The following is a 27,089-nucleotide window of genomic DNA, read 5'->3' on the forward strand; positions in this document are numbered from 1 at the left end:
ATTGCAGGATCAGGGCCTGACTGCCTATGCAGGAGAAAGAGTGTAACTGAATGTACATGTGCTATCAAAGCAAAAACAAACTGAACCATGGAACTCCTCCCCTCTGATTTCTTTCACCTCCAGAGAACTTAGGCCTTACTTGTTACAATGGTAGTTAAAACAGAAAGAAGAATAGTTATGAGTCATATTTACACTGAAGTGTAACTGGGCTTTTCCTACAGCTGTGGGAGTAAATAAAAGATCAGACAATCTTCCTCAAGTTACTCAAAACAAAACCCCAACCATTACACAGCATTTCTTTACATTAAAATCAGGGCTTCTAGTTTGACATTTGAAGTAATGTTCATCTGTCATGCGAGGAAGTCACGTTAACACTTGGGCTGTGGCCTTTCAGAGGGGCTATGGTAATGTAGCAATTCGGGATATGCTAATGAGGTGCTGCTATGAATATGCAGCACCTCATTAGCATAATGGCAGCTACATGCGCTTCAAAACTGCTAGTTTTGAAATACAGCCGACCACGTAGCCGGTGGCCTTTCAAAATGACCCCTGATTTCCAAAGCCCCTTATTACCATCTGGTTTTTGGAATAAGGGGATTTCAAAATCAGGGGTCCCTTTTGAAAGGCCCCCTGGCTACTTCAGGGGGTGCATTTCAAAACGTGCGAAGCTGTTATTATGCTAATGAGTGCTGCATATTCACGGCAGCGCACCATCAGCATATCCTGAAGCGCCACATTACCATAGCGCCTCTGAAAAGAAGGGCTATTGTGGCCACAGCCTCATTGTTTGGAGCTTCCCTGTTACAGGCATGAGCTAAATCCAATGGTATCCCTTGCTGGTGAGTGCAAACACAGCAAGTCAGTTTCGTTCCAAAATGTCTGCGATGCAAACCTGGCCACCCCACCCCTACTCAAAGAATGAGCCTCTATAAACACAGGTCATAGATTAAAGTAATACTACATAATCGAGTCCTACCGAGCCATTATGGATTACACAATATTCCCAAAATGAGCAATTCCCATTAACAAAGAATGGAGTTTCTAATTCTCAAGGCAAGATGCTGAAAAGCAAAGCCTTATTAAATCATCATTCAACTGGTGTCAGAAGCAAGAGACTGTGATACTTCCATTCACTTTCAACCACAAAAGCTACTTCCACCTACCCAAGCCACTCTTTAGGATATTAAAGAACACAGAGTTGGCTGAAATCTTCAGCACTTTGATAATTGCTCATATTAACAGGGAGGGAAATGTCAACTACTTTAAAAACCGCACATCTGAAACTCAGTATTTAAACTAAAGGCCCAATTCTGTTATTAATATCAATGGAATAACTCCCACCGACTTCACTGAGAGAAGAGTTGGGCTCTACACATATACAGCCTTCCAGCCCTACTCAAACCTGTTAACCTGCTTATGAGACTGTACGTGGAAGGAAAATAAGGTGATTCTGCGTTCGGCTATGATGCATGCAGAACAGCTGGACACTAGTAATAACTGGCTCAACAAACAAAAAAAGAGCCAATTCTGGCATTATGCGGTACCACAGTAATGAGAGGCAGTGCGATTCAACAGATAAAACACTAGTCTATGATTCACAAGACCCATGTTCAATCCAGCATTGCCAATGGCTTGCCTGTTTCCCTCCCACTCTCAGTCTGACTTGCCTATTTAGGCTGCAAGCTTTTCAGGCTCATCCCTTCCAATGCAGTTATTCAGAGCCAAACTGAGCCTGAATCTCACTTGAGACCTCTAGGCAGGACAGTCCCTACCTATCCGCACAACATGTTTGTGTCACCACACAATCTGAGGTACCAAACTGCAAAGGAGGGGCAGCCCCCAACCCCTTGCCTGCGGGCTCTTCCCAGCCCCCACTCCTCAGGCAGCATTGGAGAACTCAAAAGGAGCAACGGGCAGCCGCACAGCAGGCAGCCAGACAGAACTGGCTATTTCCCCCTCCAATTGCTACTTCCCTCTGGCCAGCTGCGCTGCTCCCCTCTGCCCCACACTTGTTGACACGCACACCTCCTGTTGGCTCCCCTGCGGCTGCCAGTGAGCCTCCCTCCTTTGCCTTGCTCCTGCCTCTCTGAGCTTCTAGCTCTCACCCCCGCGAAGGAGCCATTCTGCCCACAGGAGAAGGAATGGCAGAGCTGGGGTGTGGAGGGCACCAGCATTGAAAGGGACAGCCTTGCCTGTAGGCACTACTGTGATACAAATAAACACAGCCATCAGTGGGGCTTGAACATGCAGATCCTCAAGACCGGGGACAGTGCAGAGAATAGTCCCAGCAGTAAAATACCTCACCCAGAGCCACTTGTTTTCAAGAGCATATGCATTGTCTGCAACTCTGGCAGAGTAAGGAGGTGGACAAAGCACACGGCCACTCTGGACATACACTATCAAAAAAGTGAATATTTATTGAGAAGTGCATTTACTTCAACATCTCCAGCACCCCATCACTGAAAGAGGAGTCGGGGGGCAGAGCCAGAGTAAATGAATGCCCTTAAGTAAACAAAAAAATACAGAGGATCAACACAAGGACACGAAGTACAAAGTCTAGCTCCCTGTGTGTGAGCAAACTGAATCAATATGGAAAGAACGTGAAGAGAAGAATTTTTTCACTTGATTCCATACCAACACTAGGAGTCTTGGATACAAGCAAAAGGAACCAGTAATTCTCACTGGCAAGAAGAAATTTCTTGCAACCCAAGGTTACTAAAACCTGGTGAGATGATTCCAACATAAACGGAATGCTAAAATCACTGGTTATAACATGGTCGGGAAGGACGAAGCGGGTAAGAGAGATGGGCAGGAGAGGAGCATGCTACATTAAAGACTACAACCTGTGTTAGAATGATTGATAATTAAGAACACAGGGCCTTGAATTAACTGCAGACAAAAATAACCCAGAAGGGGGCTACTGTTGGAGTTGTTACATGTCACCAAATCAAGCCAGAGAACTGGACAAATTTCTCCTCAGGCACCCAAGTAAAATGTGATACCGAAAACAGGGGCATTGCTGGGAACTTCAATGTGTGCCATATGCTGGGGTGGGGAGCAGGGTCTCATGAAGCCAGTAGGAAACATCATTTGGAGTTTCTAAAAATAATGGATGACAATTGTTAAAACACAAAAGGTCCTGCACCCAAGTTAGCTCCATTTTGGATATCATTATGACAAATGCAGATAAAGTAACTCCGGGACTGAAAGTGAATGTGATCTGAATATATCTAATGGAGAAAAACACAAGATTGTCCCAATCAGTAATACATCAGTTAATGCTTCAAAAGGGTTAATTTGCCAAAGCTGAGGAAAATTACGAGAGCTACACAAGCACAAGCACTTGGGCTCCATGCCAAACAAACTGAATGAAATGTAAAGGCAGGTGATATTACGAAAGGTCTGGCTACATGATCTATCAGCCCTTCTCTCCTAAAGAGCTATGACTATCATTCTGCTCAATAACCAGCTTATCCTTCTACCTTCTGTAACTTTAGGCTATTTGTCTGCCCTGAGGTCAAAGGATGCACAGTACAGACCCTTCCACTTTAATTCCCTGAGGAACAGGGTGAGGAGGGTGCCAATCAGCTCTAGATTACAATATCCCTCTCTTCAACTTAGAAGACTTACTCAGAAATGTGTACAAAGATGTCTGGCCCTCCATCCACAGGTGTAATGAAGCCATGGCCTTTGGAACGACAGAAGCATTTACAGACTCCTTTATAGACAGGACCTTCAGAGGCTCGCACAGTCCTGCACAGGGAAAGGGACACAGATAAGGAGCTGACAATGAGAAGTTACCTGTGGGCTTCTGCAGCCCCAGAGCTAGGGAACATTATCCCAACAGAATAAAACAGTCCTGCGTTTCAGTCACACACAATTAACACGTCTCTCTGTGCAAAGTATTTGTCCATATGGCATCATCTGATACACACCTCTCTAGCACCCCAATGGCCTTCACAAATACATCAAAATCAATACAGATTATGCTGCTGCTGCTGCACAGCAGCTAACACCTTTGAACACGTTTTAGGATCACATTCAAGTACAGATTTTCTGGAAGTGGCTATTCACACAGAGCTGTCCTGTCCCAGGCTTCCCTTGGGATATTTATATAATGGAGCCAAGAGCCAATGAAGTCTACTTATAAGGACTCCTAGTGACTTTAATGGACTATGGACCAGGCCCTTAATTGCTGTGGAGAACATTCACCCATCAAAAGAAGACAATCTGATGTTTCCCTGATTATCACCAGACTTGCAACAGCTGTCTGCTGAATAGGGATGATATGAGGTGTACTGATCATGAAAAAAATTTACTTAAGTGAATTGGGATAAAATGCTCATGAAAATTTAGTCATTTTTTCCCCTCTCAACTATGCTTATAGGAATACCCAGGCAATCACACTACCTGTCTAAATACCTTGCAGATTCACCAAGTTGTAATGAAGTTCATTCCATTTCCACTGACTGGGCTTGTAACTGCTTTCCCATAGTTGCTTGCTAACATTGCCTTGACAATATTTAACTTCGCCTTGATACCAATGTTTTTTTTTTTTTTCTTCTCCACGTGTGACTCTCTAGAACAGCTTTAAAAAAAAAAGCCTCCTGCTTCCATAAAGACCTCATTCCAGGATTGGTGTCTAATGGGTGAATTCAGCTTTGCTGTTTAATAGTTGGAGTCATGCTTGTGCCAAGGAATAGAAAGCGTGAGGTAATATCCCCCACCAAACCAGTAAGGGCCTGATCCAAAGTTAAGTGACGTCAAAGAAAAGACTACCATTGACTTCAGTGGGCTTTGGATCACAGCCTTGCTGTGCAGATTTACTCTAATTCAGGACCACATCATGTGTTCAGCCAAAGTGACTAGATTTTCAACTCTTCAGGGGAAGACACTCCTTCAATTGTTTCACCATTATTTCTTGATCCACCTTGTCTTGATAGAATCCTCAAGTATTTGCATTAAATGGGTGGGTCATGGAAGGAGAAGAATCAGGACAAGGCAAACTAAACTGGAAGATCAGGGCCTTAACTAATTAAAAACAACCACAGTCACACGCACACAGACACATGCACATAAACATCTTGTATGGCAGCTTCAAGCAACCCACAAACCAGCATCCAGCCAAACCCAACAGGGATGAGGTGATACCAGGAAAGACAGTATATACTTGAATAACTCTCAGGCTTGAGTTTTGTGCAAATTTATAGAACGCTATTAAAAGACGTCCCATTAAATGGCAACAGGAGTCTTTCGCTCCTCCCATGCTGTCACCTAATACTCACGCTGAAAACGTCCTAGTCCGTCGGGTTGGAAGGGGACTGGGGATAAGGTAACCACGCATGGGAGATGGAGAGCGATCTCTTGTTCTGCGGTTTTCGGGCAAGTGGAGAGAACGTGGAGACACTGGAGAAGAGGGGGGCTGTTCAGAAGCTGAAGATGTGGGCTCAGAAGACATTCCTGATCCCTGAGGACTATCTGGAGGGAAGGAAAATTGTGATTTGGTAAAAGGTTTTGATTTTTTCAGTAAAGATCATCGTTTTCCAGGTTCTATTAAGTTGTCAAAGTGGAGACACTTCCCTGCATCCAGACATTAATTCTCCCAGGTGAACTGCCAGGTGCAGAATCATGTCACGTACATTTGATTGTCTAGCTTTCATGAACTGCATCAGAAAATTCCCACAGAAAAGTTCCAAAGGCAAGCTGTTGGTTCACCAATTCGCTGCCCTATTTCCAGCATGGCTAACCTCACCTAATGACAATTTACCCATATAGAAACCTTGCAAAATTCAAAAGCATTCCTAGGTTCCTGCTTAAGGTATCTGTGTTTGATAAAACAGAATTGAAGTCTGCATTCCTTACAGGCCCACAGGCAGAGAATCTGGAATTCAGCCTAAATCCTTATCCAGAGTCAAAGACCAGCCCTGACTCCACTCAGGAGGAGAATAACAACAAAGAGAAAGCCGTGTTAGCTATATGCTATCAAAACAAAAAAGCAGTCCAGTAGAGAAGTGGAATTTCTGCAGTGAGCAGAGGGGCTGGAGAACTATAAAATACTTGGCCTCTTTCTTCTTCCCATTTACTTTGGGACTTCAAGGGAATTTCTTCAGGTATATTAAAAAATGCTCATTTCATGACCTGGGGGTCTGAAAGCTGTGTTTGTCCACAGAACACACACAGCCCAGGTAGTGGCTACGAAAGTCTTACTCAGGAGAACTCAGCCCACAGCAGGAGGCACCATTGCTAAGGAAAAGGTAAGTAAAGCCAGGTCTGTACTCAGATTGCTTTGCTGTTACATAATCCCAGCATAGCACGAATAGTTCAGACAAAGACCACGCCAGCAAAACTGCCCTTTTGACAATAGAGTTTATTCTATGCGCAACTGACTACAGCAAATAAACTATTCCAATACGCGTGCACTTCTTTGCTACAAGTGAAGCTACACTGCACAGCTGTCTTGGTCAGAGGTCACAAACTAATCATATCCACGAGTTGGGGCTATCCTGTGCTGGGAAACATATGCAGTGCATAACTGTGATGAGTCTCCCAGCCAGTCACGTTCTGGTTGTTCTTGCCAAAGCTCTGTTTCATGGGTTTCTAGGGTCCCCAAGCACTGCACCCCGTTCACAGGCAGGAGTGACTCTCACTCAGCTGGTAGAATGAGTTTATTAGTCAACATAAGCACTGCATGGCACAGATGTGTCAGTACAGCAGGCAGAGACAGTCATTCCAACCAATCTCGGGGAGAGGAGCCTGAGGGGTGCCCCATCTGGAGTACAGCCTCCCTCAGTCCAGGCTGGCCGCCTTCCCTCTCCCTACCCCTGCTTCCCACTGAGGCCTCAAAACCCAGCTCAGCTCCTCCCTGCTCTTTGTTCAGGGACAGAGGGGTTACCTGCCAGCTTAGGTTACAGCCCCAGGGGGTCATCCTTAGCAGCTGAGCTGCTCTGCCTGTCACACACACATCCACCCTCTCTCTCTCACACTCACTCACACATACACACACACTCCATCACACTGTGCCAAAAGGCATTGAAGTGGTAAGAAGGTATCGCCCTCTCTGCCTTCTTTGAGATCACCCAGCAGTTCCATAGCAACTTTCTATCCCTGCCACTTGGGCTGGGTTCAGACCAGTGACTGAGATGCCTCATTACAATTAGCCATTCTTGCCCTCGCCTAGTTTGAAGAGCAGTAACAGAGAAAAAAAGGTCTTTTCCTTTCCTTACCCCAATCTCAAGTTCTGTGCTTATAGCAGCACAAACAGTCAACAACTTGCAGGTCTGAGATACTGTCTGTCTGTCTCTCACACACACAGCCTCATTCAAAGGCATGGGAGTGGTGGTGTAGAACACAAAAGCCAGATAAAAAATAAAACCATCTTACTCAAAGGCCTCATCAAGGACACAAGGGAAAAAGAGCTTCCCAAAGTGCTTTTGCCTGGTTTAGGCCAATTACAATCAGATACCTTCTTGCTGGGGCTATAGTAGAAGGTTATAATTTGCATGTTTCTCCTGAGTGCAACAGCTATTGATTGGCTTTATATGGCAGGTCAGAAGGATTCTGGTTTAATTGTTTTAAAGGTAATAGCATCATTTTTAAAAAATTCAATCCATAAAAAACTGCTTTGGCTGCTGGTACATGGAGAAGAAACTCAACTGACAACATTACCTCCTAAGGGTTAAGCTTCTGTTGTCTATTACTTTTGTGTCTATCTTGACCAGTAAGTCAAAAGGATACAACAGCACTTTCAAGGGCTGAGTCTGTCTCACATACACACAGCCAACCACCCAGCCACTCAGGAATGTGATCAAGGGCTTATCTATGCATAGAAGTTGTACTGCTCTGTTGGTATATTAAATGGTACAATGCCCCCACTAAGGGCTCAGTTGTATCAGAATAAAAATGCCTACTCCAATGTGGCTGTACTGGCACATCTGTGAATAAAGGGTCATAAGCTAAACTTGTAGTCCACAAGTTGTAGCAATGCAACAAGACCAAAAACCTACTCACACTAGACAAAAGAAACTCATCTCACAACCGCGCTTAGCCACCCACACACCATTCCCATGAATTATGAAGCACATCCTTAGGTGACAGTTGAAAGAGTCACATTCGTGCTGTCAATACAACAATTCCATTCCCATTAGTGCCTTATTAAAATTGCTAAGCATAAAATTAAAGAAGCATCTTTAGAATGAAGAACAGGAAGGGTGAAAAACTTTTTTGGTTTAACGAGTTGAACAGCAAGAGGGTAAGGTAGAGAGATGGGCATTGTATTTCCTTGGCAAGGGCCTGAAATTTTCACACTACATTCATAAAATCACAGGGTTAGAGATGTCAGGAGGTCATCAAGTCTAACCCCCTGCTCAAAACAGGACCAATCCCAACTAAAGCATCCCAATCAAGGCTTTGTCAAGCAGCATTTAAAAACCTCTACAGATGGAGATTCTACCATTTTTCTAGGTGATCTATCTCAGTGCTTCACCACCCTCCTGGTGCAATAGTTTTTTCTACTACCCCACCTAGACCTCCCCCAGTATAACTTGCTTCTTGTTCTGTCACCTGGCACCACTGAAAAACCACCTCTCTCCATCCTCTCTGTAATCCCCCTTCAGGTAGTTGAAGGCTGCTATCAAATCCCCACTACTCCTGCCTTCTGTAGGCCAAATAAACCCAAATCCCTCGGCCTCTCCTCATAAGTCAATTGTTAAGGGCATCTGTGGAGATACTTATTTTAGATTATTTGGACACGCATGATTTCTCAGGGTATGTCTGTACCTACAGAGTGCCAATACTGCTGTGACAGTGCAACGTATACGGTGAAGACACTTCATGCTGACAAGCAAGAGCCCTCCATCGGGCATAAAAAAATCATGGTGATGATGTGGTGAAGATGCTCTGCATCAGCATAAAAGACAAGCAAGAGCTCTTCGTAGGCATCACACACATCTCTGGCAGCATCCTAAGCTCTGTGGGCAGGAGAGTTTCACACTGTGCACATAAACACTTATGCAGATATACTGTATGGTGCTCAGGGGGATGGAATATTCCTATGCCCACACAACTAAGTTTTGCCAGCAAAGGCTGTAGTGTAGACACAGCTCAGTGACACTGTCCAGAGTCCACACTGATGTAACTGGGCTCAAAAATTGAAAGGTATTGGGACAACAGTGCCAAAGCCATAGGATTTTCCAATTTTTTCCCAGCCATTGCTGAGCAAGCCTTGGCTAAGAAAGCAGAGACCCTTGAAACAGAGTCAGGCAAGACACAGCCCACAGGCCAGATCCAACCCCACAAGTCTTTGAATCCAGCCCCTGGCTCTCCCTGCTAGGACACTCTGGCAGGGGAAGCCCCAGGCTACTCAAAGCAACTGGCTTCTCCATGGGCTCCTCTGTGCATGACACATGGGCAGGCAATTTGCACACTGCCCCCACCTCCCAGCTAAATCTCTCCACTTCCATTGGCTACTTCTGGCCAATGGGAGCTGAGAGATTATGCAGGGGATGTGGGTAGCCTTTGGGAACCAGCCAATGGGAGCTGAGAGACTGTGCTGTGGGGCAGACACAGCTCACAAAGACACATGCATTGCACTGAGAGGCACATAGAACAGCCTACTGCTTTGTGTGGACTGGGGCTACAGCAGGCAGGAGGCCTGACTGAGGGGCTGCTGGTTGGGAGCCACCTCAGAAAGTGCCTCCCAGTCACAGGACCCCATCCCTTCCATACCCCAACTTCCTGCCCAACTCACCACCCCACCAGCCCCAGGTAACCACCCAAACCCTCTGTACCCCCGCACCTCTCCTACATCCCTCCCCCAGGCCAGAATCCTCTGCTGCACCCACACCCCCTTCCGAACCTTGCACCCCAATCCCCTCCCCAAGCTCCCTTCTGCACTCAACCTCTGTCCCAGACCCGCCCCCTACACTTACCGAAATCTTGCAGCAGCCCCCACTCAAAAATTATTGCCCGCCCCTGCCCTAAAAGGTTTCCATTTATTTTCTTTGCTCTGAAGGGATGAGCATCCCCTATAGCAGTAGAGACCTGGGGTGTTTAAAATCCCACCTAAAACCAGGACAAATCAGAGGGGACCCGAGGTGTCGTACCAGCAGGAATTCACTGACAAAGAAACAAGGCTTCACCAGGTTATACACATTTGAATCCACTTGTCAGGTGACACAGAGAGGTTCTTTGCTTCTATTTGTAACAAACAAGCAAGGCCCAAGGTTCTGGGCTTTCCCTTTGCCCGGCAGAGGGAGGAGAAGCAGTTATCTGTTTTAGTTGACCTGCAGAAATGTTTACACACAAGGAAGGCTATAAAGATTTACCAGTGAGCTGGCGCACGTGATGCTATTGCTGGGCCCTTTGCTTTGTTGCCATAAAATAAAATGTGATCAATGTCCAAATAAGGGATCTGTAATGTATGTGTAACCCTTTGCTCAATTCCCCAGTGGCCAAAGCAGACATATTCAGGGGCACAAGATGACCCCCTGGTTTGGGCAGACAAACCCTCCAACCCTGCCCCTTCCAACAGAGGCTCCTTCCCTTCTTGCCCTACAGAGACTTCACACCCACACCGGGGCCACTGCTGGCCCCTGCCCAGCTCCCTTCCTACCCGGGCCCAATGGTTGCTGGCTCTTGCCTCTTCCAAAAGACAGTGCGCCTAGCCCAGGACAGCATGGCCCCAGCCCACCCTGGCTAGCTCTGGAGCTCCCGAGAGCCAGCAGGCAGCACAGCTGCAGCCTCCCCGGACCTGGAGTTCTGCAAGTTGCAGGATGCTCCCTGCCTCCCCAGACCAGGCCTGGCCTGCTGGTCAGACCCCTCACCAGGAAGTGCTGAATGCGGGGCAGCCAGAGTCCTGCACTTGGGCCGGAAGAATCCCAAGCATTGCTACAGGCTGGGGTCCGACTGGCTCGGTAGTAGTTCTGCAGAAAAGGACCTGGGAGTTGTAGCGGACAAGAAGCTGGACATGAGTCAGCAGTGTGCCGTTGTAGCCAAGAAGGCTAATGGCATATTAGGTTGCATCAAGAGGAGCGTTGCCAGTAGATCCAGATCAGCGATTGTTCCTCTTTATTCGGATTTGGTGAGGCCGCACCTGGAGTACTGTGTCCAGTTCTGGGCCCCAATTATAGGAAGGATGTGGATACACTGGAGAGGGTCCAGCGGAGGGCGACCAAAATAATTAGGGGGTTGGAGCATATGACCAATGAAGAAAGGTTGAGAGAATTGGGACAGTTGGGACTGTTTAGTCTGCAGAAGAGAAGACTGAGGAGGGACTTGATAACAGCCTTCAACTTACTGAAGGGAGGTTGCAAAGAGGCTGGAGAGAGGCTGTTCACAGTGGTCACGGATGGCAGAACACAGAACAATGGTCTCAAGTTACAGTTGGAAAGGTCCAGATTGAACATTAGGGAAAAACGTTTTTTACTAGGAGGGTGGTGAAGCATTGGAATGGTCTACCCGGGGAAGTAGTGGAGTCTCCATCCCCGGAGGTGTTTAAGTCTCGCCTCAACAAAGCCCTGGCAGGGCTGATCTGATGGGTTTGGTCCTGCTTAGAGCAGGGGGTTGGACTTGATGGCTTTTTTAGGTCTCTTCCAGCTCTATTGTTCTAAGATTCTATGACAGTGGCCCCAGTGGCAGGAAAACAGGTAGTGCAGCCTCCAGCCTGCCTGCCCTGGCCTCAGTCCTCAAACAGCAGGCTCTGGGAGGGGCCAGATGGACTCCAGTGGAACATGGGTGGGGCCAGGACATACTGCCTGTCTCTGCCCACAAGGGGCAACAGGTCTGCAGAAATGGTGGTGGTGCCCAGAACACCCAGAGCTCACACTGCTCCTCCCAGCTCCATCCTCCCCACCTGCCTAAGGCCCTGGGAGGGAGTTGGGTGCAGGAGAGGTGAGGTGTGGGCTCTGCGTGTGGGACAGGGACTGGGGGTGGATGCTCTGGGACACAGCCTGGCTATTAGATGCAGCCTCTGTGGTGGGGCCAGTGTGGAGGTGCAGAAGGGGGTGAGAGGTAGCCTGGGGGCTGGAGGAGATCACAGAACCATAGGGTTGGAAGGGAGCTCAGGAGCTCACTGAGATGCATGGGAGGCAGGAGGGAGTTTCGGGAGGGAAGGGGCATGTAGCCATGTTCCCTGCAAGCCGTGCACTTGTGCAGCCATTCAGGAGAGATTCAGATGCCATCCTGCTGATCAGTAGAGTGCTCCCATGCCCCGCTAGGTTTGTGGTGTCTACGGGGGCTGGGGAAGGGGGTGAAGGGGGCATGTTCAGACCTGTGCCTTGGTGCACAAAGAATTTATTCCGCACATGGATGGAAAAGGGTAGCGGGAACATTGGCTTGCAGGCTCTGGAAGGCTGTTGGAGGGGGTTGAAGTGGGCGAGGTGCTTACTTCAGGCACCCCTCCTCTCCCAGCAACAGCTTCTAGGTGGGGTGGGGGGCACGAGTTTGCACAGGCTGCTCCCACAGGCACCTCCCCTGCAGATTCCCATTGGCTGCTGGGGCATGCAGGGCAGGGGCAACACACAGAGACATGTCCCCTCCCAGAAGGCCACAGGGGTTAAGGACCTGAGTTAAGGTCCTGAGCAACGCTGGGTACATATGCTAGTGCTGTATAAAGCCTGGTGCCCCTGTGTCATGAGATTAGATTTAGAGGGATGCTGTCAAACACCACATTTGTAACGCTGACTAATTTTTTAAAACCTCATTTACTGACAGATATGTCCTGAGTTTACTTCTTTTTAAAAATCTTTTCTCATGGATTTTCCTGATCCTCTCTCGATGTTCACATGAATGTTTTCAACAAGGGAGAAAATGACTAATAAGATGAATTGGACTCTACACAAATATCTTTTCCATCCTCGGCTCCCTGCAGCCATCTGGCAAAGAGGGTCCACTTAGGAGCACCTCTGCTCCCTCACTCTCCCCAGCCCCCGAATAAACTGCTCTACCCCCAACGTGGAGTCAATCCATCCAAAGACTCTTATCCCACTCAACACGACCTGAAAAATTTCCACTCGTCCAAGGCAACCAGGTTTCTCCAGTTTCAACTGTACTCTGAGATGCCCGATGGCCATTCAAAGCTTTGCTTCATTCCATGTTCTCATCCCTTGAGAGACTCAGCACCTTTTCCCAAGCCACAGCAAAGTCAAGTACTTATAAAACAAACACTATGAAATAAGGAGAAGCTTTTAGACAAATTTAGTAATATGCTAGTTGCATATGAGTAAACTTTCCCAGAGTCCTACACATCAGTTAACACAAAAGTCCAGAACAGCTGCACTGTGCTTTTGATGCGCTATTACTACACACAAAAAACTACGACACAAATACCACACTCTAATCTCTAATTAAACAAGCCTTGGGAAAAGAGACCATTTGTGTTTAGCCCACTTGTTACAATTATTCAACGTTAAACAAAAAAGTTGACATTGCCAAATTATGTGACAACTACATTCAAAACCTGATTATAAAATTGGCAGATACAGTAGTTGCAAGGCAAACTTTTAACTATACTCTTAAGCAAAGATTTTTCTACCCTCCTGTTAGCTAAAACCCTTCATGGACCACAGCAAACCAAAGATGCCAATACACAGCAAGGAGCTGTCTGCAGGAAGATCGAATCAGGCATAAGCACAATCTAAAAGGTGTGTTCTTAAATTAGGAGGCACTTTTTTCTCCTCCCCTCCCCAATATCAGTGTATTCTGTGGGTACGCCTAGTGGGGACATGCAAAAAATCAAACTGTCAGGGCTTGACAGTTGACTCCTGTTCTCCTAATTATTGCCCTGAGCAAAAGGAGGTCAACAGGAGAGTTTCTGACCTCCCTCTGTGAGGACGGCCAGAGAAGTCAATCCTAGATATGTTGATTCCAATTGTGTAGCTAGCATTGACTTTCAGGTCTAGTGTAGACCTGGTCTTAGTTGGTTTTACAGAATTAAGCTAAACCTTAGCATGAAATAAGAGAATCTAAATACTAACTTTCAATGGTTAGCCATCATTTATAAATATACATTTTATTAAACTAATGCAAGTTTGTGTATGGCCTAGGCCACAGTAACTTATGCTGTCCCATGTTTTTCCCCTCATTTACGGTATTTCCTCCACCCCAACCACTGTTCCCTCTAACATTTTCCATCCTTGGGTGGGTTACCTTATGTTTTGGGCAGGCTGAATTCTCTTATATGCAATACCAATACAACCAAAATCCTAAACATGTATGAATCCCAAATCTATTTTAAAACAGTTCTCAGGTATAGAAGATGAACAAATATTTAAACAAGGGGTAATTAACTAGGAGAAATATTTAAGGTGTTAGTTAATATGCTACCAAATAGAAAGAAAATTAACACTACCATGGGAGTACATATATTTTGTCATGCTTTCTAACAGCTCATGGTAGTAAACACATCAAAAGGAGCCATACTGAAAATAGCTATATAAACAAATCAAAGATACAGCTATTAAGTTAAAGCAGAAAAATAAACAGCAGAGCTCCAATTTAACCATCTATTCCCATAGACTGGGGTGAACAAACTTTACATTGGGCCCCACTTTTTGTCCCTGCAATTAGCAGCTTCCTCCTCTTTCCCACCCCCCCGACCCCTGGAAGCAAGCACTGGTCTCCCTCAGCAATTGTAGCAGCGGAGGCCACCGGGCCAAGGGGGCAGGCAGTGGTATATCAGCTGTCTGAATGCCATTTTCTCATCTGAAAACCTTGGGGTTTATTTTTATTTAATTCAAGGAAGAGAGACCAACAAACAGTTTTATAAGTTCTCTTTATCGATTGGACCCACGTGATCATTTCTCTGACCCTGGCACTAAACAGAAAGAGGTTAATAGTAACTGTGCTAGTTTTGTAAACTGCCTTACTGCCTCCTGTAAGGGATGCTCAACAGCAATGAATTTTGAACAAAATACGTTTCTCTCTCTTTATGTAAAACTCAAAGGCTTCGAAAAAAGCCCAGCCCAGGGAGTCTCAAGGAATTAAGTCTGAACACGACTTACTTCTCCTGCTGGCCCTGCCTGGGGGGAGCAGGGAGTGAGCAGCTGGCGGGGCAGACCTTGTCTAGCCTGGGAGCCAAGCTGTCTAGCCTGCATACAGTGTGAACCCTTCTTACTTCCCTAATCTCCTTGTCCCCCAGCCTCTCCTGATAGCAGCTGCGAGAAGTGCCTTTTACAAAGCGTGGGGCAGGCTGTGTGCAGGGGGAAGTTTGGCTGAGCTCACCTGAACAGTGGCTGCTCACTTCCCTGCAGAAGGGTCATTAATAAAGCTGTTGTCCTGCAGCAAAGTCCCACCCTCATCCCAGGACAGACAATCAGAATGAGCTGCTGCCTTGGCCAGTGCGGGGAGGGAAAGGCCAGGAGACAGCCCTCCACAGAGGTCAGCATAACAGGAGCAGAGTGGCCACGGGAAAGGCAATGGAGGCTGCAGGGGAGGCCCAATCACAATGAGCCACCGCTTACAAAATTTCACACACACACAAACACACACACACACACACACTTTGCACTCTGCTGACAGAGACTACTAAAGCTTCAGAATCTATACTAAAGTTGCTCACAAAAAAAGCAGCATCTGCCAAAACACTAGCATACTATGTACTTCCGCAGTTCACCAAACCATCTCTGTTGCATGCATCTCAGCTGCATGCAAAGCTCAGCTTTAAGATGCTAAACAATTATATGAGTCAACTAGAAATAGTCATGCTCCCATCAAAACTATCAATACAACTCTGATACCGAAAGAGGAGTAAAAGGCAGTCACTGGAAGGTATACAATTTAAGAGATCACTACTCAATACCTCAAACATAGAAAATAGCGAAACTAAACAAAGCAACCCAGAGAGCACACAAAACTCCAAACAAACAAGCACTAAAATAGATAGGGGAGTAAACAAATGGTGGGTTATGTGTATTTTGATCAAGCTTTTAGGACTCACTCACTGTGCAAATACAACAGAGCTTGGCAGAAACGACAAGGTTTTCCTCGTTACACACCGTGTTTCACCAACTTAAAAAAATAAGAGAAGGTTCACTCAACTTTTACGTGCCCCATCTTAACACCTGGCTTTGGAGTTTGCATTCTGGCTTTGAAAAGCTTGCAAATAAGGTTTTTGTCCTACAAAGCTAAATGCCAAACCTAATGCTTGTTACTCACAAGTCACTGAAGTACACTGAAGAACCACAACTACACTAACAAACAAAATCTGGCTTTAATGGTTTTCAATACCTGTCCCCAAACAAAGTCTAAAACCTAACAGAAAACACCTGTCTGGAATCCAAGTGATTTCCACTGAAGTTTTAGAAATTGTTTGGGAAGAGGCATCTCTCCTGGCCAGTGCCACTACAGCCCCAGAGCTAGGGCTCAGACATGAAAGACTGAAAACATCATAGCCTGGATTCCTTTTAAAACAAACCAACCACAGTTACATGAGTTATTCTCCAGCCAGAACTCGTCTCTCCCCTCCCAGCCCCCACAGCCCAGCTGGGACTCAAAGGGAATCCGACTCCCCTCTGCTTGCCATCCCAGTGCAGCTAGAGCTGGAACTTCCAGCCTCCTCCAGCTCCAGGCAGCCCAGCTGGGCTGTAACAGCATCCGACTCTCCTCTGCTTGTCCTGCAGCACACACAGGACTTTCAAGTACCTCCCTGCCCCCAAGCAGCTCAGCTAGGGCTGAACTGGAGTCCAATGCTCCTCTGCCTGCCGGCTGCTGCTGCACCAGGGACTTTCCCTGACTGACTCAAGCAGCACAGCTGGGGATTGGGATGTCCCAAACTTGGTCCCCTTAGTCACTGATCCTCATCCACCCTTTATTCCACACCCTGCCCAGCCATGCGTGGCTCCACTAGTTAGATGTATGGCCCTTCATTTCCTTCTGCCTCCACATGCAAGTATGAACTCTACAGGGAACTAGGCCCCAGGCCCAAGTCGTAGCTCACCCTCCTCTGCACATCCGGATGGCCAAGTAATCCCATAAAGAACACTTCCCTTCAAGGCCTGCATTCCCTGGGGTCCACTTCTGCCTTGTGGCTAAGCACCCTTGATTCCCAGCAAAGCCAATGGGAGTGGAGGAGGGCACGGAGCACAGCTCAGGAGGTGCTGAACCAGACAACTGGCCAGCCTGCTGGTGCGTCTACCGCCATGCCTTGCTTTTCCCAGGACCCAACTAGATGATCATCAGTTGCACCCAAACAGCAGCTGAACTAAGAATAGACTCCCAGTCCCTCCAGAGGGCTCCCCGCTCCCGCTCTAACGACTTTCGTGCCACAGCTGGAAATGGAACACCACGGTTGCTCCAAACTTGCTAGGCTCACATTTTTGCAGATTCTGGGGGTCTACGATGCAAGTGCCAGCAGAAAGCAGGAGCTTCCCTCCCTTACTTAAAATGGCTACTGTGTCCCACTGCACCCAATGCAATGGAAGCCAAACACTGCCCTCTGTCAAAGGGACTGCTGCAGGGTGGGCTGGTTCAATCACCAAAAAAAAAATCAGTTATTTAAATCAAGTTTCCCATTGACACTTCTTCACATTTCTTCAAACAACAGTGCAAATCTGATCACTAAAACATGTCAATTTACAGCTCAGTACAGCATTTTATGACAGGGTTTCTTAAACTATTTGAGACCACACAACACCAAACAATAATATTTTTGATGCAGAACACCTATGAAAATTTTCTTCAAAAAAAAATCGTCAAAGGAAAAAAACAAGAAAGAAATCAAAGTGATATATACAGCAAACCCAAATTAAAGTAATTTTATCAGGTATCATAGCAATGAAAAAGTAACATCATACCTGGGTTTAATAACAGAAAAGACAAACAGTAAACCCCCCAAAATGCATGATTTCAAGTTGCACTTAACTTGTGTTAACACAAGTTAACTGCAACTTGAAGCTGGTCTGTGGCTGTCTGCCCGCCTGGCCCCCCTACTTGGGGAAAGCCAGGCGGACAGACAGTCGCGTTGCCGCAGCTTCTCCCCGGTTTCCACCAGCTGAGAGAAGCCACACTGACACAGTTGTTTGCCTGGTATGGCTTCTCCCAACTGCGAGATGCAGGTGGATGTGGAGTAAAGAAAGGGGCATGTAACCTGTGTGCCTCCCACTCAAAAATGCCCATCAGTCACCACTTCTTGACTGCCACTCTTCCAGATATTACCTTTTTTCAGCTACAGCTCAATCATTAAGCCAAAAGAGTCAAAGGATGGGACCCTTAAGTTAGCCCTATTGTTACGTTAGGCCAGGTCAAAGATATTTAAAGGTGACCTGCAAAAAGGGTGGAAAGGTTATATGTTTTTGCCACTAGTTGCTTCTGTATGACATGTCGAAAGAGACGGGAAAGTTGGTGGAAAGCAGCTTCTGCCTATTTCTTTTGCATCTGACCTGGAAGACTGAACTAGTGAAATGACACCATCACTTGAGTTAAGAGTGAAAGCTGTACTAGAGAGGAAGAAAAATATACATATATTTTAACCAACCTGTTCAAATCTGTTAACATCTATTCAACTTCAAAGACTAAAATACACATTGGACAACGGAAACCTCTCAAAGGTCCAACCAAGTTCAGTTATACTGTGGGAGCGCACAATACATATGTTATCGCACACTCCAACAGTCCTCTGGGGGGCACCCAAACATTGCTAAAGATAAAAAGCAAAGGGGGAGGATTGAAATGTTCCCAAAGTTTCTATATGTCATAATGGAAAGGGGACGAAAGTCCAAGAATGGCTTTAATTATTTGCTGAGCAACTTTCACAGTTACTTCTGCACAGAAGTCCTAGTTCATTGCTTCATTACATGCTACCATACTGGCAAGCTAACAGGCAGTCCTACCATCAAGTTCTGAGCAATGCTTAATCAGGAGAAATTCAGGACTCCTGACAGCAGCAGCTCCTAGAAACTAGAGCCTGACAAACTAATCTCTGAAGATCATGGAAATAGCTCAGTTTGGAGCTCCCACTTATGCAGGACACAGGCATATGATACAACTAAGACTTCAATTCAGCACATGCGGACAGAGTCCTGTGCCTATATAATACTATAAGGAAGTCAACAGGGCTCTACAAAGAGTAGGGGGCAGGCCATATGGTTTCAGTTGCAGGAGTGGGGGCCAGTATCATTTCATCTTTTCCTCTCTCTCAAGCCTGCTCAATCACTACTGCTAACACATTCACACTGACCATTGCAGAAGTCTTACATTCAAGGGCTCCAGACACAAAGGTCAAGGAATACAGTTCAGAAAGGAGCTGGATGGCATCTGTCACACCACTCCATTAAAGCTCCAAAACACAGTTTTAGTAAGTTACCAAATGCCAAACTTCACAACCGACTTGAAACCCTGGGCTCTTACAATTGTATGTTATCAACAGTATCAGATGTAAGCAGCTACAGAGATATCAAGACTCATTAGAACACAATTTAAGTATTGGTCTACACTGACAAAGAATTATATCGACATAGCTATGTCGGTCTGGGATGCGAAAAAATTACATCTCAGACTGATGTCATGCAGCTATGCCGCCATAATCCCAACTGCAAATGTAGCTATGACAACTTTATAGTACTTTCTATTTCAATGGTTAACACCACTGAGGGAGGTGCAGACTACAACTACATCACAGGGCTATCCTATGCCACTGTATTCCCCTTAAGTGTAGGCATACCCTAACTTCCCTCCCCAGCCAAGGTCTTCAATAAAAAAACTAGATTGTATTAAAAAGTATAGATTTATATTAGTAAATACTTATGAAAAACAAATAAGTATTGGCTTGGTAAAAGACAGGTTCAGAAAGACTAATCCTACGAGGACCTTTTCCTTGCAACTGTTCCAGCAAGAAATATGGTGGGATAACCTGATTCCCTCAAAGGTGCTGAAAAGTAACCACAGGCTACCAAAATTTTCACCCTGTTCCACATTTCTCCCTTCAATAATGCATCCATCATCTCACATTAGTCATTCTATAAATCAACCTAAGTATCTGAGTTTTTAATAATCAAGGGCACCATTTTCAGGGGAGCGGAAGGGGACAGCCATGTGTACCTGGACACTGCTTGCTCTTCTTCTTGTTCCCATGTCAGGGAGCAAGGGGAAATATGCGGCTTGCGTACATTCCACTCACTCCTGACCAGCAAGGAAAGGGGGCAGAGGAGTAATTCACAAAATCTGTGTGTTTCTCTTCACTCGCCATAGTCAGGGGATGGGAATGAAGAGCAGGTAGCATCCGGGTACACATGGTTGCTGCCCCCACCCAACCTCTACCTTCCTAAAATGACACTTTTCCTAATAACCTGAGTCTAATCCAACATTCAGACTCTCTAAAACCAATTCATCTAAACTGTGTGACTGAGACATGAGCAATCTGCTACTCCATCAATTAGTGAGTCACAAAAACCCAGTTATCTATACTCTTAGTAAATGACAAAGTCTCCATTTCTGTATAGAAAACGGAGGAGGGAGTAGAATTCTCAGCCTCTGGGAGGAAGGAAAAAGGTGAAAGAAAGGCCTTTGCCCTGTCAAACTCTCCCTAGCCCCAGAAAATTGATTAGCCCCTAAACAATCTTTTCAAGACCATGGTAGATATTCTACCACAACAAATATTAAAACAATACTTCACATGCATAATATTTAGTGTCTAGCCACACATCACCTCTAACCAAAAACAAATGTGACCACCCCACGAATCTACTTAACCTGCACTAACTGCTCAACTTCTCAGACTTATTTAAATTCCAGTACCATCAGTTCTTCCATACACCCTTTCCAAGCAGAGGGAGAGGTGGGATACCTGAGTTTTAATAGCCATACCAATATACTTGCACCATTGCAAGGTCTCCCATGTAGCCACCCTATGTCAAGTAAAGAGCACTCTCCTGTCAGCAATAATAGCGTCCCTTCAATGAGGGGTGGTAGCTCTGCTGACAGGAGAAGCTCTTCAGCTGACATAGCACTGGGCACATTGCAACTTATACGGGAGAATTTTATGATACTCAAGAAAATGGAATATACACACCCCAGGGCAACATAAATTTTGCTGAGATAAGCTCTAGTATAGATATGGCCTTTGGGATCTGCTCCTCCTCCTACCACACCACAGAAGAACTCCAGTAGCAGGAGATGGGCAGCACTGTATCCTTGACCAGTAGCGCTTAGCTTCTTCCACTCCAGCTCCTGTGAAGGATTCTCCCCTTGGAGTGCTTCTAAAAATTAGGATAGATAAGAGAAGAACTTTCCTAGTATCGACACCCATTTAACCTTCTGGGGCACACAAGGTTCAGGTTGTCTCTCTGGTAAATCACGCCCTAATAATCAGACTAAGTGAACTTTAAACTGCTGATTGATTTAACCTACTGCAGATACCTTATGTAGAATGGAACAGCGCTCCTAAACCATCAAACTGAAAGCCTGCAGAGTACGTACCACCAAAACAAAAATTATGAAACTAGATCAGTAGTTGCACTAGTCAGGAGAGAAGAGCAGGATTAATGTACTTCAATTTTTAAACCAATTCAGGGCTCTCCAGTAATTTTTATAGTAAACAAGGCAAAAAAAAAAAAAAACTAGATTAAGCAATGCTAATTGGATTTTATAATTACTACACTCAATCTAGCTACTGTAACCCCAATGGCATTTCACCCTAAACTGTAATCAAACACCTGACAGTTTAGCAAATGCCAAGCAATCCGAGCACAAAAGAACCATATTAAAACTGTAAGTTTCAAAAACTCTTAAAACTAACTGAAAAACTAACCACATATGAGAGCACCATAAACTAGCAGATGAAGTTGGGGGCGGGGGGGAAAGAGAGAGAGAGAGGGAAATTGCTGACTTGTAATGCTGAACCTGACAATGCCTCAGGGCACTGGTCTCTGTAAGTCGTTGGATCTCCAGGCATCAGTGTCCCCAGATATCTAACTACCGCACAGTGACGTGGGGATTAGCTAGCATTTGTACAGCACTTGGGAGACAGAACCCTGTTTAGAACTAGAGAGTTGTCAACACGCTAATGGTACTTGGCTTTGTGTGTCTTTTCAGGAAAGCCACAATTCTTTTCTCAAGTATCGGAGGGGTAGCCGTATTAGTCTGGATCTGTAACAGCAACGAAGGGTCCTGTGGCACCATACAGACTAACAGAAAAGTTTTGAGCATGAGCTTTTGTGAGCACAGACTCACTTCATCAGATGCTGGTCTTGGAAATCTGCAGGGCCAGGTATAAATAAGCCAGAGCAAGGGTGGGGATAACAAGGTTAGCTCAGTCAGCAACGGTGAGGCTTACTCCCAGCAGTTGATCTGAAGGTGTGAATACCAAGGGAGGGGAAGCTGCTTCTGTATTTAGCCAGCCATTCGCAGTCTTTGTTTAAGCCAGAGCTGAGGGCATCGAGTTTGCAGATGAATTGTAGCTCAGAAATTTCTCTTTGGAGTCTGGTCCTGAAATTTCTTTGCTGGAGGATAGCTACTTTTAAGTCTGCTACTGTGTTGGCCTGGGAGATTGAAGTGCTCTCTTACAGATTTTTGTATATTGCCATTTCTGATGTCTGATTTGTGTGTGTTCCCAGATCAACTGCTGGGAGTAAGCCTCACCCTTGTTGACTGAGCTAACCTTGTTATCCCCACCCTTGCTCTGGCTTATTTATACCTGGCCCTGCAGATTTCCAAGATCAGCATCTGATGAAGTGAGTCTGTGCTCACGAAAGCTCATGCTCAAAACTTTTCTGTTAGTCTATAAGGTGCCACAAGACCCTTCGTTGCTGTTACAATTCTTGTCTCATTACTCTCCAAGAGTATGAAACATTATTTCAGCCTGATCCCAAACCGGCTGCCAATCAGATTAAGAGAGAATCCCTTCGCTGTGCCAGCACACAACTGCATCAATTGAAGGTATACATCTCTCCCTTGCAATCCTGCTGTTAGAGTCAGAAGTAACAAAGATCTGTCCTTTCTCCCTCCTGATCAGCTCCAGTGCCCACCCCCTGTTGATACCCAGGGCTTTGCAAAGCAATAGCAAAGTGAAACAGAACCAGGTCTTGTCAATTTCACTCTGTCCTACACTGGATGGGGGACACAACACTACAGCAATCCAGCCACAGCTTAGACATGATAGATCAACCCATGCACTCTCCCATCAACTCTGGTACTCCACAAGGATGAGACGAGCAGCCAGAGTCAGCGGGAGAGCAGCCCTCACTCACCACGCTGCGCGGATGACACAGCAGTAAGTACATTGAATTCAGCTATGCAAAGATGCATAGGTTAGATTTGCTGGGGGTAGCGGCAGGGGATAATGTAGACGAGGTGCTAGACTCAACACTGCTCAGGGATTCACATTCAGCTTTGCCTCACAACCAGAAGGACTAGCTATGACTGCATTTCCAAGCTCTGAACCTGACACACTTCTAACAGTGACCAACACAAAAGCACTTGCACATCATTTCAAGTTAATGGCTTATTCAAATTTATCACAAAACGTTTAGAAGCTCACGCAAAACTTGCCAGTTAATTTAACTAAGATATATAGAACATTCAAGTGCCACAAAACAGTTTGCTCTTCAAATGTATACATGACCTACTATCTATATTAGAGATTATATTACTTTACCTCCTGTCCAATTAGATCCCTTCCCATCGAGGCCTTGCCAGCCCAAGTAATACTACAGCAAGTTGGTTCTGTAAATAAATTCTGTTTTCCTGCACTGACTAAAATAAAAACGGAAACATGGCATAAGCAAGACCTGTGGCTGCAGCAACGAATATACACTAAACTCTTTCATATCTGGCAGCCCTGGGACCAGGAGGGTGCTGGATATTCAAATATTCTGGATAATAAAGATGTACCTAGCAACATATAACATTAAAGGAAAACAAGATTAGATATTAAGAAACAAACAAAAATGTATGCAGAGTACTTTATTTACCAACAACAGTAGTATTGTACATGGCAAACTTCTACTGTATTTATCTGTATTTACTTTCACTATACCAGACTTACAGAAACGTAACTAAAATTTGCTTACGGTTAAAATGCTGCTTGTTTGAGAGTTCCAGGTGATAGAATGCCTGATATGAAAGAGTTTACAGTACATGAAGGAGGCTTTGAGGGTCCAAACCCCTTTCCTCACTCACTTTCCTGACTCTCGCAAGGACCACATCTCACCAAGCAATGGTGGCCGTGCATACAGACTAATGAAATTCCAGCAGTGCTAGAAAATTCTCTTTGCAGGACTCTGTTCTAATTATGTCACATGTCTCCACAGACGGGTAACACCCTGGCAGACATCGCCCTGCTGAGGGTAAGGAAGGAACCCAGGGCATGACTTCTACAAGTCTGTGGCTTTCGCCCTGCTCCACATGCAGCCCACTTATGTTCTGCTTTAGCTCCTGCACAAGTGATTGATGAATGGTACAGACTAGTGTCCTGCAGTGGGGAGGGGACAAAGCAGCACTCCAATGGAATCTGCCACAGAACATTTCCCTCTCCATGGAAACACAGCCAGCGCCTCACTCATCCATGCGCCCTCGGCCCTACTCTCCACAAGCCACGGCCGCTTATCCAGCATCTCATCCCCTGCTTCCTGCTCTGTGGAAGATGGGTGCTCAGACTGGCTATATACCCTATATCTGCCAGCAGTGGAGAACAGTTCCTGATTGCCGGACAAGCTTGGCAACCCCGGAGGGGAAATACCTAACTCAATCCCTTTACTTACAATTTCATGCTGCAGGTAGATCCTCCATGTACTGCCTGCGTGTCCTCTGGAGGACAGGGAGTGGAGGTGGGATCACTGCCCAGGATAGCATCTGGCAGGTCTTTGCTGAAACACCTGAGCATCAGTTCACTTCATGGGCCTTATAATCAGCTTGTTTAAGTTCTTTAATCTTTTCTCCACACTGCAGCCCGTCCTGCTCCTACCTCTGTTCACAGAAGGATCCAGAAATGTGCCCATACATGTTCCAGTTCCTCCAGCTCACACTCAGCTGGCACCATACACCGTCCTCTCCCCAGACACTGATCAGATTCAACAGCTCTGCAGCAGTCCACGTGCAGGGGAGGGGCATTTGGTGCAAGGGCCAGGCACAGGCACAGGCACAGGCACCTGGGAAGATTCCATCAGAGCGCTGCATGCTGGGCCGGCTCCTGTGAGGGTCCCAGGCTCAGGTGGCATACAAGGCTGGTCCTGCGTGGGTTACCTCATTCATGGCACCAAATGCCTCAACAGCCATGCGGCGGAAGCCAAACAGGTACTGCCTTCTTCAATGAACTCACATGGAAGAGCCAGCCAGCAGGAAACGGAATTTAAATTTTCAAGGAGGCAGGGAGGTGGCTTGTCACTTGGCCGTAGGGAAGCGGAGTTCAAACTGCTGACCAGAGCAGCTGGTTGGAAATCGTGGGCCACGTCCTAGAGGCCGGATCAGTGACAAAATGCCTCGAGGTGTCTACGCTGAATGTCTGGCCACAACAGAGGGAGGGGAATAGGAAAGAGCCCCTTGTGGAACTGTAGATTTTTGTTGATGAAAGTGGCCATTTTTCCCAACAAAGTCACAGGGCAACATGCATGCTCATGCAGTTTTGTCGCCAAAAGGCACTTTTCCTCCAAAAAACCTAGCAGTGTAAATGAGGCGTAAGATGCAGACATTTTCAGAGCACTTTCCTCCCACCAGCAGGTCCCCTCCCCCAGGCAGAGTCTAGGTGAACACCAAATGCCCAATATTCAAATAATGGTTAACATATCATATCATAACATTAATTCCCCTATGATTGTTACATTAACGCAGAGTGGAAATTGGGCTAGTTTCCTAATGTTGCATTCTAACGCAGCTGGTGTCATATATCCCTGCAAGAGGTCCAGAAATACCAATAGTTATTAAACAGGAATTTGTCATTGCAGTTTATCCAGATTCATTTTTATTCAGTCCCATGGTCCTAAGTATCCCACATCAGCACAGGGTTCACTCATGACAACAAATGGGATGTGGTGTGGCAGGAAAAGTTTCCCCCACTTCCACTGTGGTTTTGCAACATCTCTTCACCTGCTTTTTTCCCCCCCTCTTCCCCGCCACGGAAATTCAGATCTTGTCTGATCTGTTTTTGCTAGAACAATCTTAGGGTGAATGAAGAACTAGGAGAATTATGACATCAGTGAAACCTTTAAAGTGAAACTCGATTAACAAAGATGAGAAGTGATTTTTTTTCAGGCTATTTAGACCCTGCCCCCTTAATTAGGCTCCTAGAAATCTCACACTGAGTCATCAATAAATGCTACAGCAAAAACATTTCTGGGGATGAGGGAGAGGCACAAGTACAACTTTTATATGTTCCATATAATTTTCATAAATATGGAAACACACACACACACACACACCACACTTTGCTGATCACATTTAAGTGATATGTGGGACCTAAGGCAGGCCCCTCTATACTAGAATGAATTTCATCAGTAGCAAATTACTTAACATGCGACTTTTCATACTGCTGATAAAAAAAAAGACAAAGTTGTCCTTTAAAGAAATACAGGTACTGCGTATGCTTGTTTATGAAGAGTCACATCACTGCCCTTCTGCCAGAACAGTAGAGTACTTCCTCATTCACAGAAAGCAGACAGCATGTAGTGAGAACCAATGCTGCAAAGCAGTGAGTCCTCAACCATGTCTGAGAAAGAACCATGGGGTGAAAGTTCTGTCTTGCCTCCTTTAATGTCATTCTTGGTGGAATAAATCACATATCAAACACCACAAATCTCACGTACAGATCATGGAAATGAAAAAGGGCCTTGAGAGAAAATCAAAGCCATCACCCAGCTAGGAGAGTCACCTTAAACCAATGGAACTTACAGACCTGAACAAGAAAACAATTTAAAATTACTACAGCATCTACCTCAACTCTTAATTATCATCTGTGGGACTCAGGACATTCCTGCCATTGAGTAATAAAAAGAAAAGAAATTAAGTAAGAACAGTTTAGAAGGCTGAGGAAATGAAGGTAACTTGTCAGCCCCCAGAGGGCTGCCTTGCACAGGAAGACAGAATTAGACATATTATAAGCAAGAAAACAACTCTTCTGAAACTTTTTAGGAGACTGGCCTTACCTTGCACTAAAACAGAGGAGATAATAA

At 45.7% G+C, this 27,089-nt stretch overlaps 1 protein-coding gene across 1 annotated transcript in view; it reads right to left on the reverse strand.

Moving 5' to 3' along the window:
* The window catches only part of CARHSP1 (calcium regulated heat stable protein 1), a 75,201-nt gene that overhangs the window by 37,555 nt on the left and 10,557 nt on the right, over positions 1-27,089 (reverse strand). Inside the window, exons 2-3 of the mRNA XM_075010989.1 lie at positions 5,286-5,478; positions 3,631-3,753 (exon numbers count right to left, since the gene is read on the reverse strand). Of these exons, the coding sequence (XP_074867090.1) occupies positions 3,631-3,753; positions 5,286-5,458 (296 nt within the window). The 5' untranslated portion in view covers positions 5,459-5,478. The remainder of the gene's footprint in view (positions 1-3,630; positions 3,754-5,285; positions 5,479-27,089) is intronic.

This window comes from Carettochelys insculpta, chromosome 16, assembly GCF_033958435.1.
Source record: "Carettochelys insculpta isolate YL-2023 chromosome 16, ASM3395843v1, whole genome shotgun sequence".
NCBI lineage: Eukaryota > Metazoa > Chordata > Testudines > Carettochelyidae > Carettochelys > Carettochelys insculpta.